This window comes from Artemia sp. Qi Xiang Cuo, chromosome 3 (assembly GCF_049724085.1).
Source record: "Artemia sp. Qi Xiang Cuo chromosome 3, ASM4972408v1, whole genome shotgun sequence".
In the NCBI taxonomy this organism is placed as follows: domain Eukaryota; kingdom Metazoa; phylum Arthropoda; class Branchiopoda; order Anostraca; family Artemiidae; genus Artemia; species Artemia sp. Qi Xiang Cuo.
The window spans coordinates 71,757,808-71,772,783 of NC_142796.1; the positions used below are offsets into that span (position 1 = coordinate 71,757,808).

At 35.0% G+C, this 14,976-nt stretch overlaps 1 protein-coding gene across 2 annotated transcripts in view; it reads right to left on the reverse strand.

The window, feature by feature from the left end:
* Window positions 1-4,760: 4,760 nt before the first annotated feature.
* The window catches only part of LOC148954491 (intraflagellar transport protein 38-like), a 34,099-nt gene continuing 23,883 nt past the window's right edge, over window positions 4,761-14,976 (reverse strand). For both annotated transcript variants that reach the window (XM_089087119.1, XM_089087118.1), the window contains one exon: window positions 4,761-5,320. In XM_089087119.1, coding sequence (XP_088943245.1) covers window positions 5,103-5,320 — 218 coding nt within the window. In that variant the 3' untranslated portion in view covers window positions 4,761-5,102. The remainder of the gene's footprint in view (window positions 5,321-14,976) is intronic.

Here is a 14,976-nt window from a genome sequence, read left to right on the forward strand (position 1 = left end):
AAGGTTTATATCGTATGGAATTTTTCAGTTACACTTTAATTTGATTGTATTTAAAAGTTGAGTAACAATCTTTCTTTTTACACTAGACTAATATACACCTAAGTCTCACAGCAAAATTTTATTGTAAATCAGAGGGTATTTATAGGGTTGGGGGGTGGGGGATAGATTTAGATTAATACTGAATCTTAGGGTGATGTCCCACATCTTCTGTGTGCAGACACATGCAAGGCTCTCTTACAAAGGATTGTACCCCCCCCTCCCTTGTAAATTGCCTAGTTGCGCTCTGGGGCCTGTAAGATATTTTGCCTTTGAATTATGGTGATTGTAACAAGTGTGTAATTGAAAAATATATCCATTAGTCATTTCTAACTATGTTTGAAAAATAACCTACCTAAAAACGACATGATTCTATGGCAAATAAAAGTACAAATGGGTAAGATGCAAGGTTTTTTTTTTCAATCTCTAATTAGGGAAAAAGGAAAGAAGTTTGAATATACAAACACTTTGTTACAAAGCTATGTACAATCAATGTTACTTCTCTAAAAATATATTTATCAAAAATTTGGTTTAGCCTATGCTTCCTCTTCCCTTTTTTTAAAAGACACTGTTCCTGTCTTAAATTTTATCAACAGCGTCTCTAAGTCCAATGAGTATCATTATGGTAAGTAATTTACTTCCTACTGAAATCAATCTGTTACCTCTGTATTTACCAAATTCATTCTTATCACCTTTCTTATAAAGGGGTTTATTCAAAGTTTTCTTCAAATTGCTAAGTACTTTCCCTTTTTCAAATATCTTCAGTAGTTTTTCTATAATAATTAAGTAGCCTATTTTAACAACTCATTTTCACACTATCAAGACCTGAAGTCTTATTATTCTTTGATTTTTTTTGGTACTGTCTTTTACCTCCTCACAAAATAAATCTCCCTTTGCTTCCAAATTATTGAAAATGTTTTCATTTTTCTATATCATTTCCAACAACTTTGTCATGGTTAAATATATTCTCAAAATCTTTTCCCCATCCCTCTAATGCTTTTCTTGTCCTTTATTGATTCCCTGCTCTTATTGGGGTAAGTCCAGAATTACTACTTCCTCTCAATGTTTTTTTCGCAGGCCAATACAGTTTGTTACTGTTATTCTGTCTGGCTTTATCTTCCGGATCCTTGGCAATTTTATCCATGACACAAATTTCACACCTCTAATTCATAGCTAGATGCCTTCTCTGATTCCCTTATTTTCGCATAATCTACCATTCAGAAACTTAGTACAAACTCCTCCCTTCTAACAATCTCAATGTGGTTTTTGCTAATATTACTAGCTGCATATATAACTTTCCTATCTAAGACATTTTTGCTATTCCAACCATGTTCCTTTTCTATACACAAACCATTTACCTAAGATTTTTTCACCCATCTTCTAAATTGTTGAATGCCTAACCATCCAGATTCGTATTGAAGTGTTCTTGGATCTATAATACCTCCTACTTCCTTAGGAAACTCACCTTAGGTTTATCCCGAAGGCCTAGATAATCAAAAATTACACACTTTCAAGAAGAAAGCTCATAAGTTTGGTAATTTTTCACTAATTTAGTGATTTTTTTCTCAAGATTCTAATGCTTTTGACCTGGTGGCAACCAGGTGATCAGTACATTTGGTAAAAAATTGTAAAAAAATTTCAGATAGCCTATGTTTTGTTTTGATTCAAATGTAGATTTGTTTCTTCAATATATCCTTGCATGTAGTCTTTCGTTTTCTGAATTGTTTTCTTGTAGGTTTTAGTTAGATTTTCATTCTTTTTCCTCCATTGCTACGGGTCTCCAGATGAAAAACTGGTATGTTCGAGCTTTTGTATTATAGTTAGGTCATCCATTTTGTTCATAAATTGCAGCGTGGGCGTAAAAAAAAAAAAAAAAAAAAAAAAAAAAAAAAAACAGCATGCACAAGAATTGTTTTACGAAAATCCTCCTATTTTCGTTACAGTTTGTACTAAGAGTAAATATTTGTCAAACGGTATTTGATTTCCATGAATATTGGTAATTAAGATGTTGATCTAACTAGCTAGAGAAGGAGGCTACATTCTTCAAAATTGCTTTTGGTCGTCACCAAACTTTATATCCAAAGAATTTGAGATTCTTGAATACATGTCGATTATTGCAGTGCCAAACTCCAAAAACAAAAGATGGGGCATCAGTCTAGTACTCCCACTCTCCATAAGAAAACACTACAAACTTCTAGAAACCACTTTAAACATTTTGAAATACTTATTTATTTTATTCCAAGATGTAAGCTATTAAAACCTACCACCCAGCCCCCCCCCCCTAATCAACAAACATAGCCTGAATTATTTACACTCAGTGAATTTTCACAAGCATGACTTTTTTCTTCTTATTAATTTAACAAATGTTAAACAAGCGATGGGAATAAAAAAGTTGCTCTATTGGAAATTCATTGAGTACATACAATTTGGGGCTATATATTTTTCTATTAGGGGGGACGGCTGGGTGGTAGATCTTAGTGGTTCACGTTTAGGAATAATACAATTGATTATTTTAGAATGTTTTAAAGTAGTTTCCAGAATTTTATAGTGTTTCTTCATGGAGCATAGGAGCACTAAGCTGATACCCAAGGCCGTACCCAGAGGGGGGTTTGACTCCCCCCCCCCCGAAATATTAGTTTGACTGGTAAAAACGTACCGAAAATGGATATCAACAAATTTTGTATGCATTTTTTTAGTTTTTTTTGTGTAACCCCTCCCCCCCCGACAAAAAATCTGAGTAAAACCCCCTCCGAAAAAAATCGTGGGTACAGCCTTGCTGATACCAAACATGGCAAGTAGCCGGCATATTTAGCAAATGATGTTAGATTTTCAGCAAAATTAAAATCACCATGACTGCTCAGTCCATTACCACCAGCATAACTCATTTCACAAACAACGCAGTCACCAAACTCCTACCTTCCCAGTGGAAATACGGTCCAGCAAATTGCCAGACATCATTGACAGTAGTTCAGATAATGATGATCTTAAAGATCCAGTGGAAACGACAAAAATCAAAAGTATAATGCGTACCCCTTTTATAATAGTACCCTTTCATGTTTTACAAATTTGTTGGGCCCTTTGTACTTTTTATATTAATTTAGTATTGTGCAATCAAAGCTAAATCTTAAACGCGGTTTTCATATACAAGTTTACCGTATTCCATTAACTTGTATAAGATGAACTTGTGAGCTAAATTGTCCTACAACTTTTATGTTTTTTTTCTTGTGTTCTTTAAGAGAAAATAACTTTTACTTGCTTTGCATCTTAGTTTAGCATGCAAAGATCATGTTTCCCGTTTTCGTTTTCGAAGATCTTTTATAATGCTGAAAATAGAAAGGGTCAACATCTTTAAACCACGGGTTTCTGAAAATGAATTTTGAATCAAAAGGACCATTTCACTCTCAGGTCACTTATTCTGTCTAGGACTATTCTTACGACGGGGACAGTACTCCTTGTGTAACCCCTTCTACTACGAGTACTGCTAATATTTTTCTCTATTAATAAAGTACTATTATAAAAATTATGAGCCAAAAGCCTAAAAAGAAAACATGGGGCATCAGTTTAGCACTCCCACTCTCCATAAGGAAACATTATTTCACTTAATAAAACACTGCAAAATTCAATTAAAAAAGAAAAACTGATTGTAAAAACCAATTTATCCACGAAATATAAATAGCAAACTTAAAGCAAAGTTAGCTTTTATATAATGTCAAATTTAAAACGAACAAAAATCATTAGGAATGAAGAAATGGAGTATAAATGAGCCCAAATGAGCATAAACCATGAGAGCAGTCAATTTAAACTTAAAACTAATAGGAATTTCCACAACATAAATTTATAATGGCATCACCATGACATTATCCTTAAAAGGCTAGAGTATCATTTTTCTTTGAGTTTATTTTTTGTTTTGCGATTGCTTGCTGTAAAAAAAAGAAAATCAGAATACTGCCCAAGCTTCCAAGAAACATTATTTTCTATCAGTATATTTATAACTGTCTATCTGTTTATACTAGCCTAATATATAAATGAATTTTATAATGTTTTTCTTCCTTTGAAATGTGGAGAAAATAAATGTCTGACCAGAACCTACAAATTAAGCTATTTATTTAATCTTAGTAAATCGTTAATGACACTCCAGGCATTTAAGGGCTGGGCACACATAGCTGATTTCGGGAACTGATTTCCAAATCAGCGCCGATTAAAAAAAAATTGGCGTCGATTTAAGCTTGAAAAATTTTCTAGTTTTCGGCGCCGATTTACAAAATCAGTGCCAATTTTCAACGTGATCATCACAAAAAAGGGATACAAATAAATAGTCAGCCAGAGGTGTCTGTGGTAAAAAACCCTGTTACTGAGCTGAGAACTAAGCTGAGATCAATCATGCAACTACTAATAAACCCCAGTTGACTATTTGTGTCCGTGATTCTTTGTTTTGAAAATCTCGCGCAATAAATTTTCTTACCGCTATTGTTTGTCCACTGATGCTGAAATCGGTTCCCGAAATCAGCTGCGTGTGCCGAGCCCTTTAGGGGTTAAAAAGATTGGCAAAACTGCGCTTATTCTTGGTAATTTATGTTAGTTTAAAATTTGACTTCATTGTTTATTGTGATTTTGTTCCTTTTAGGTTCCATTTCTACATGCATAATAATTTCATATCGTTTCAATCTAGACATCCAGAATAAGCTCATTTTTCAACTTTATAAATTATAGATTTGTTGAAACACTGTGTTTTTTTTAATTAAATTTTTATATAAACAAACAAACAAAAAACATATGTACACTACTCATTATTTAAAGCAGCATATCAACTAAGGTTAGCAATCAAATAAACGGAAGAGCAGTAATTACACTGCTATTGCATCCAGAGTCCTTTTCCCCAAAGGTATAGTCAGGAAGAGACTACCTCTCTAGAATTCAAAACTTGTTAAATACTGTCATGTACTTGTTAAAACCTGCTAAAATATGAAAAGATTCTTCAAAATGAAGATAAGAAGAGGTTGCTCTTCATTGTTATTGCTTGCCAAAGATAAAAACTATTTGCGGCTATTAGGACAAATTAATATAAATTAAAAGTCATCTTCTGAGAATTTTCCAGATTTTGGTCGTGTACTAGGCGGGCCTTTCTTAATTTGTCGCTCTAGTTCGGAAGCCATGTCGCTTGTTTCATCCGAAGAAAGTTCGTTTTCATCAATCGATAAATCTGAATCAACATCAAGAGAATCCGAGTCATTTATTCCTTCTCCTGTCATATTGCCAATAGCACGTGGTACTTTGGAGTTTCGCCCTAGTTGAAAATGAAATATTTATTTCCAAGAATTGTAACAAATATCAATCAAACCAGTTACCAGTAACACGCAACCATCCTGCTAACTAGTGCTAGTAGTACTTGATATCGATCGTCGTACATTTTACAAGGTATTTAAATGAAAATATCAAAATTGAAAACAGCAATTGAAGTTTTACCTTTCAAACAGTTCGTGATAACGAACTGTAAGTAAGAAACGACTAGGCTAAATCGTAACCGAAACCTAAAAAACAGAATTTGGATACCAATAGATACATCAAAAGACTCGGATTTTTATGGTGATTTTAGATATATAAGTTTCATCAAGCTTAGTCTTACCCATCAAAAGTTAAGAGCCTGTGAAAATTTGCCTTATTTTTGAAAAAAGGGGGAAACACCCCCTAAAGTCAAAGAATCTTAATGAAAATCACACCATCGGATTCAGCGTACCAGAGAACCCTGTTGTAGAGGTTTCAGGCTCCTATCTGCACAAATGTGGAATTTTTTATTTTTTTTTGCCAGAAGAAAGATCACGGATTCCTGTTTATTTGTTTGTTTTTTCCCCAGGGGTGATTGTATCGACCCAGTGGTCCTAGAAATTCGCGACAGGGCTCATTCGAACGGAAATCAAAAGTTATAGTGCCCTTTTTAAGTGACCAAAAATTGGAGGGCAACTAGGCCCCCTCCCACGCTCAATTTTTTCCCAAAGTCATCAGATTAAAATTTTGAGATGAAGTATTTTGTTCAACATAGTCAAATTATCTAATAACTATGTCTTTGAGGACGACATAGTCCCCCACAGTCCTCGGGGGAGGGGCTGAAAGTAATGAACTTTGCCAATTGTTTAGATATAGTATTGGTAAGCATACAGACGTTTTCGGGGGATTTTTTTCTGGTGGGGGGGGTCAGGGGGATTGGGTTACGTGGGAGTAGTCCCCGAAGCCGCGCCACGCTGACATGACGGTGGCGAATGTGTGATTAAGTATCGGCGGCGGCGCGCCACGGTGCGCCGATTTTTCCGATTAAAAATAATAATAAAAATTCAACTTCACCAAGCACGTTCAACCTCGATTTTTGTAAGGATTTTTAAATGGTTGGCTAAAAACATACAAGAACAATATGACAAAACAGGAATTTTCTGGGCCGTGCAGAAAGTGTTTATGTTCACCGTCGATCAGACCAAGTAGAATTCTCATTTTTAGCCACTAGACCCAGGGAAACTTATGTTGTGTTTATGTTTAATATCGCATTGTTCCTATAAAATCCTTTGTTTTGTCATTTTCTTCTTGGTAATGTTTTGGGCTAATGTGTGTATAACTTTCAAAGTTTGAAGTTCAAACATCTCCTGTTCATCAAATACATACGAAAATGAAGTGAAAAAAAACAAATAACGTCATCGAAAAAACATTGTATACAATTCAGATACCATGGCTTAACAACAATTTTAAATCAGCGGTCACATCACTACAGTTACAATTGATGTAACAAAAGTGAGTTTGTTCACTCTGCCTGGAGCCATTGATCTTTTTGCAGTCACTATCAGTCCTGTCGTGCTAAAAAGCCGTTTAGCTGGGGCACTTGTGGCCGGTACAGCCAGAACTTTACGAGCGTAAACTGCCACTCGCGTGATCGGATACTAGTATCGGACATTGGGGTCCCACAGACTGTCGCACATGGGCTTCTTCTTTGTATCTGCTGAAATAAGTTGTTTTTATATGGGGGAACATACTTGCACCTTTACCAGAGGGCTCCTGTGCCCTATACAACAGGAGGAGCTAAACTGCACCTTTACCCTCTTTTCTTATCAACACGGAATAACCCTATAAAATTCTTTTCTGAAAGAAGTGGTCAAGTTATGACGTTTCAAGTCAAAGTTTAAGGCTACTTCAACTTCAGTGTGCTCTGCTAAGTGTGCAAAAAAAAAAAAAATTAATTCCTTTTTATAGATATATTTCTATACTAGCTCTAGATAATCAACCAAGCGGGAAACTACCACAAATCAGCATCGATAAATAAATGAAGCCCAAAACGAACAGAAATTACAATAAATAACCGAGTCAAACTCACAGAAATTAACATAAGAAATTAACGAGCAGAAATTAACACAAGTTGGGCTCAAAACCCCTATGGCTTCCCAAGGCCAGAACAACATTTGCACTTTACTAAAAAAAATATAAATGTTTTTACTTATATAGCTTTAATAAATCAAATAATATTAACATTTTAATTACAAAATATCAGTATATGTTTATTAAACTGACAATGAACATTCATTTGTATTTTTTTCCAGTAAAGTGCAAATTATGTTTTGGCCTTGGGAAGGCATAGGGATTTTGAGCCGAACTTATCTTAATTTCTGCTCGTTTTGAGTTTGACTCGGTCATTTATTGTAATTCCTCTTCGTTTTCGGTTTCATTTATTTATCGATGCTGATTTGTGGTAGTTTCCCGCTTGGTAGATTATTTGATTTTAATTTTGCTAATTTTTTTGTTTAATGGAGTTCTTTACTTTCCTTTGAAAAACTTATTTTGTGTGTATCTTTGAAAAACTTATATTGTTTTTCTTTGAAAAACAGTTTTTTTTTTATTAATTTCTGTTCGTTTTATATTGACATATTCTTTTCAGGGAAAAAAAAAATAATACTTTAAATCTTTTATTTGTTTTATTAATTTATTTTTTGTCGTGCGATTTTTATTATTTAAAAAAATTTTCATCAGTTTTCAACAGCATACAAACTATTAAAAATCTCGAAACATAGTAGTGCTTAGTTTAATTTCATACCTCCTCTAGTTGATCTGAAATAAAAAAGTTTATAACATTTGCAAAAAAATTTGTTTACTTTCTTTGATAGCTTGGATACACTTACGCTATTTTGATTTGGTCAAAAATTGGAGGGTGGGCGTGGGAGGGGGATTAGTTTCCCTTCAATCACTTTCGACTATTAAAAAGGACATCAGCCCTTTCTATTTTCAATCGAATGAGCCCTTTTCGAAGTTTCTACGACAACTCCTTCGATACGAAGTGTCCTGGTCTAAACAACAACAACAACGAAAAAATTATACATTATACCCACATCGATCTCTACTATAAAAATGTCAAGCCTTCCAATCACTTTTGATTATTAAAAAGGGCACTAGGCTTTTCGATTTCCAATCGAATGATCCCTTTTTGAGTTTTTACGACAACTCTTTCTCTAAACACCGTATATGCCCCCAGGGCATAAATTAAAACCCTTATCCTAAGGGCAGTGAGGGTGGTTGTCATCCTCTAAGACATAATTTCTAGAACTTTCAACTACGTTAAACAAAATGGCTATCTCAAATTTTTGATTGGATGTGTTTCGGAAAATGGTGGGCGTGGAAGGGGTGTTAGTTGCCTTCCAATCATTTACAAGCCACTCCAATCTCTAATTGAATGAGCCCTTTCGAAGTTTCTACAACAACTTCTTCGATATGAAGTGCCCTGGTCTAAAAGAAAAATTAATAAATAATACATTGTGCCAACATCGTTCTTATATACCCCTAGGGTATAACTTAAAACCCTTGTCCTACGGGTCGTGGGGGAATAACCTCCACAAAAAACATATTTTCTATTTAGAAATCAGTTACTCTGAGCAAAATGGCTGTCTTAAAATTTTGATTGGATGTGTTTGGGGAAATGGTGGGCGTAGAAGGGGTGTTAGCTGCCTTCTAATCACTTTCGACTATTAAAAGGGGCACTAGCTTTTCCAATTTCCAATCGAATGAGCCCTTTTCGAAGTTTTTACGACAGCTCCTTCGATACGAATTGCCCTGGTATGAAAAAAAAACAAAAAAATACTACATTGTGCCAACATTGTTATCTACTTAGGCAGCGCGATTGCGCTGCTTATGATAACATCCTGAATTGCCTAATGCTCTTTTACCTACCTCTTTTCATCCGAAAAATCAGAAAGAAAAATGAACTGGATTTTAAAGTAGAAGGTAGAATTTTTGTTTCAAGAAAAATTTCTTCTCCTTCCTACGAATCGATATAGATGGCGAGCAGTATTTATCTTTGAGAAACCAATTCGCCTGGATGACGGTTGAAGCCTGGTTGTCGATACCGATAACCAAAAAAGAGATAAAAAATAAAACGGCGGCGTATTAGTGACGCCGCCGCCGACAGACTCAGCGGCGGCGTCAGCGCGCTGATGCAAGCTCAGCGGCGCGTCACCGTTTTGTTTTCGGCGGCAAGCCACCGACTTTTCGGCGCGGCTTCGGGGTCTACGTGGGAGGATCTTTCCATGGAAGAAATTTCCATGAAGGAAATTCGATCTTTAGCGTAAAGATCGAGGTATTGACGAGGGGGTGAACCCCCTCATATTACTTATATGAGCAAGTTCGACCCCTCGTCAATACCTCGTTTTCTACGCTAAATTTCGAATTTTGTTAAATAATGGCCGATATAAGCAATAATTTGTTTATGTTATTTTCCGGCCAATCTTAGCATTTAATTTTTCTTTCAGTCATTTGAGAATTGCTCAACTGGTGACTTTCATTTTCATAAAAATAGTTTCGACCTCTTTGCCCGTTTTGTTGCTATGCCTTACAAAATTCTTTACGCAAATATCGCTAATTTGTTACGTGGGAAAATCTTACAATGGAGAAAGTTTTCATGAGGGAAGGGAATTTTCCACAATGGGGGAGCTGTATTTCCCAACATTATTTATAAAACGATCAGAAATTAAATAAAAACAATTTTATTTTCAACTGAAAGTAAAAAGCAACATTAAAACTTAAAACGAACAGAAAATATTACGTATATGAGATGGGTTGCCTCTCCTCAATAGCTCACAGTTTCTTTTTTAACTTTTAAAAAAGGTTATTATTCTAATTAAACAGCCTTTTTAACTCAGAAGACATTCTTAAACAACTGGAACAAAAATCAAACTTAGGTTATTATAAGAGTTAAAAAAAAAATAATAATGTGCAAATTTTGTTTTAATTATGCATGTATGGTGAGCCAAATTCAAAAACCTGCATAAATTCAAAGACTTTCAGAAATTAAATGAAAAATCAAGTTTTTTTAACTGAAAGTAAGGAGCAACATTAAAACATAAAACGAACAGAAATTATTCCATATATGAAAGGGGCTGTCCCCTCCTCAATGCCCCGCTCTTTACGCTAAAGTTTGTTTTTATTGTTTTATAAAGTAGAATTGTGAGAAAGAGTCAAACTTTAGCGTCCTCTCCTCAACGCCCCACCCTTTACGCTAAAGTTTTTATTGTTTTATAAAGTAGAATTGTGAGAAAGAGTCAAACTTTAGCTTAAGGAGCGGGGAGTTGAGGAGGGGACAGCCCCTTTCATATACGGAATAATTTCTGTTCGTTTTATGTTTTAATGTCACTTCTTACTTTCAGTTAAAAAAAACTTGTTTTTTCATTTAATTAGCCTAAGAGATAATATAGACAACTGCTGGTGTACTTCAATAAACGACTCCTAGGGCCATTTATTAAAAAAAAGTTATCTTTTGCTGTCTTAAAGAAGAGAGAAAAGAATCAGATGTCACCAACCAATGCAACACGTTCTGTTTCCTTTATTTTTTGTCTAAATGCAGGTATACCCCTGTCTACACTCCCTGCTGCTACTAAGTCTAAGGGTATTAAGGTGAAAGTTTCAAAGGAAGTTGATCTAAATCAAAACACACTACGTGCATAGAAGGTGTCAGAATGGTGTGTCAGCAATATCTTGGGAACGGCTTAGAGTATTAAGTTGAAACTTTCAGGGCATGATCTAGGGTGATTAGTTGACCAAACAGGAATAAGTCATACTACTACTGCTACTACTGTTACTACTGCTACCACTACTACTAATACTAATGCTGCTACTACTGCTACTATTACTACTAATTCTACAGCTACTACTTCTATTGTGACACCTAATAAGCTTAAGGGTATTAAGGTGAATATTTCAGGGAGAATTGAGGGACAAGCTTACCTAAATCAAAACTCATTATGTGAATGCATGTTGTCAAAAGCAAATACCGGCAATGTCTCAGGAACTGCTTAGAGGATTATGTTGGGGGGGGGGCTGTGTTGAACTAACTAAAAGGCACTAAGTGCATACTAGTACTAATACTGCTACTATAATTACTGCTACTACTGAGGTTAATGGTATTAAAATGAAACTTTCAAGGAAAGTTTAGGGGGTGTCTGAACTAAATCGTAACACACTATGTATATACATGTTGCCAAAAAGGTGTATAGACAATATCTTAGGAACGGCTTTGAGTATTAAGTTGAAATTTTTAGGACATGTTGAGGGGATGTTGGACTAACCAAAAGGCACTATGTACATGCTACTAATACTACTTCCAATTCTAGTCTGCCACTACTACTAAGGGTAAGGGCATTAAGATGAAATATTCTGAGAATGATGAGGGGGGTGTTGAACTAGATCGAAACATACTGTGTGCAAGCAGGTTATCAAAAAGGAGTGTTAGCAATATTTTAGGAACAACATAGAGCATTAATTTAAAACTTTCAGGGCATGTTGAGGGGGATTTTGAACTAACCAAAGGGCATTATGAATTAACTAAAAGGCACTATGTGGATACTGCTGCCACTACTACTATTGTTAATGCCAGTACTACAAAATCTATTACTACTAATACCACTACTACGAAAACTACTACTACTGAGGCTAAGGATATTAAGGGGAAACTTTCAGGAAATGTAATGTTTAGGCGATGTTGAACTAAATCGAAACACACTATATGCATGCAGGTCGTCAAAAGGGCATACCAGCAATATATCAATAGCGCCTTAGGGTATTAAGTTGAAACTTTCAGGGTATGTTAAAGGCAATGGTTTTAAAGTTTGAGCCGTTCAGAAAAGAATACTGACCCTTTTATGGCCCAATTTTCAGACAAAGACATTCAGATATGAGTTTAAAGTCGATCAGAAAAAAATTTCTGACATTAATTTTCGGAAGTCCAAGCTCCCAGCCTTTTTTTTGTACATGAGGGTTCTCTGGACCCAAGAGCTCGTGGGTTTAACTTTCAAGCCGTTCAGCAGAAAATAAATAAGCCCTTTTTTAGCAAACTAATTCTAGTAGTTGGAGAGGAGACCCAACCAAAATTTTTTTACATTATGGTCCTCTTGGCCAAAGGCAAGTTCCAATATGGCCATAAAAAAGTCTATTGATCCTTTTAGGGCTGTTTGTAGGGCGTGGTTTTATGAGGAACCAGTATTTTTTTTTCCTTTGTATTTAGCTTCCCTTAGCCCAAGAACTCTTGGATATAAGTTCCGGAGTGATCAGATATAAGTTCTTTGGCCAACTTGTGAGTCCCGTTCTAGAGAACCCGTGGCCCAAGAAATTTTTGGTACGTTCTTAGTCAAAGAACTAATAGCTGTAATTTGTGAACTGATCAAGAATAAAAAGTTCTTTGGTCAATTTCTGGCCCCCATAATACCCTTCCCCTCATAACCAAATATGTGTTCCCAGGGGTAGCAAAATAGGGCACGTGAGAGGGACTGGTTGACCTCCAATTACTTTTGACCCTTGACAAGGCCGTATTCAGGAGAAGGGGATTAAGGGGTTTTAATCCCCCCCCCCAGAAACGTTTGTTCTACTCGTAAAAACGCAATAAAATGAATATAAAACAATATTTTACACGTTTTTTAAAGTTTATTTTAGTAACTGCCTCCCTCCTGAAAAATTCTTTTGTAACTCTCCCCCCCCCCGAAAAAAATCCTGGATACGTCAATGACCCTTGAAAAGGAAACTAGAACTTTCATTTTCCAGTCAAATGATCCCCCTACCAAGTTTGTTCTCCTAGATCAACCCTTACACACAAAGTTATAGGAAGGGGAAGCATTAAATGAACATGGAGGTGAGAGGAGGAGGGAAGCCAAAATTCTTGTCGTCACAAAATATTCAGAAGATGGTTTCGAATATTAGCAAAATTTAGTGGAAAATAAGAGTAAATTTTCGTCTTTTCATGACGCCAGGCCAGACTCTACCTGTGCGGCGAGGAAGCCTGGGGGCGAGGAAAGGAAACCCCCAAAATCTTGTCCCCAATTCGTTTACAAGAAAGAGTGGTTACATCCTAACCAAACTTGGTCAAAAGCCACAGTGAATTTCCTACTTTTACACTTGAGAGGCAGAGGGGGGGGGGGTCACACATAATTAAGCATATTTTAAGGGAAGGCGGCAGGGGTTCCTAATTTATTACCATAAGATCATCGACGTGAAGAGGTTGCCAGGTCTCTATCAGATTTGTTAGAAAGCAAGAGCTAGTTCCCTAGTGATTTCTTCCGTAGGTTTATATTTATCTCTGTGTGTGTTGTGTGAAAGGACCTTAATTCTTGTCATTAAGATATCTATCAAAAGTGTCAGCTAAATTTAATAGAAAAATAGCATAAACGCGTTTTAGGCAAATCAATGTGCTAAGATCTGAGATCTTTTGACAGAAAACGATTTTAGTGAAAATGTGAGGATTCTGATGTCACTTCTTAAGCCGTCGTTTTCTTTATCGAATATCTTTCTGCATTCTACTTTGATCAGTATTCTAAGGAATTAGATGAGATTATCATCAAAGTTTTCTCACCAGTGTTCTGTTTGGCTGAAATATTGGATTTTTGGCTAAAATCAGCGAGCTACCAGATGGTAACATTTTGACAAAGCAACAAACTATAATCTGAGCAGAAAGAAGTCTAATCTAACAAATGATAATCTAATATAATGATAATCGGATCATCTAGCAAATTATAATCTAACATAATGATAATCTGATCATCTAACAAGTGATAATCTAACATAATGATAATCTGATCATCTAACAAATGATAATCTAACAAATTACAATCTAACATAATGATAATCTGATCATCTAACAAGTGATAATCTAACATAATGATAATCTGATCATCTAACAAATGATAATCTAACATAATGATAAGCTCATCATCTAACAAATGATAATCTAACATAATGATAATCTGATCATCTAACAAATGATAATCTAACATAATGGTAATCTGATCATATAACAAATGATAATCTAACATAATGGTAATCTGATAATCTAACAATAATCTAACAAATGAAATGACATCATTCTTATGCAATCCTAAAAAGGGCTTATCCCAGATTTGCCTCTGAATTACTCGGACTATCTGTCTTAGCTTTTTTCAACAATTAGCTATGTCTTGATGCGTACTGCAAAATACTTGAATTAAAATCAAGTATTCTGCATTAGGCATCAAAACATGGCTAATCGTAGAAAAAGCCAAGACAGATAGTCTGAGTAATTGAGAAGCAAATATGGGATAAGCCCTTTTTAGGATTAATTAAAAAAAAACTTTCCGAAAAGTAAAGCCAAATTAAGCTTAAGCTCAGCAGATACAAATACCTTTTAAAATTCAAACTCAAAACGACCAGAAACTACTATTAAAGAATAAATGAAACACAAAACGAACAGAAATTAGAAAAACAATCATAGCAAAAACATACAACAAGTAATAATATAAATGAATAAATAGATCTTAAAGCGAGTAATGCTTAGGTTGAATATGAAAATCAAGCTTAAGACGAAAAAAATGTTTTCCTATTGAAGTACAAATGAAACTTAAAACGAACAGAAATTAAATAAACAATCAATGCAAACAAACATACAATAGATATTAATGTAAA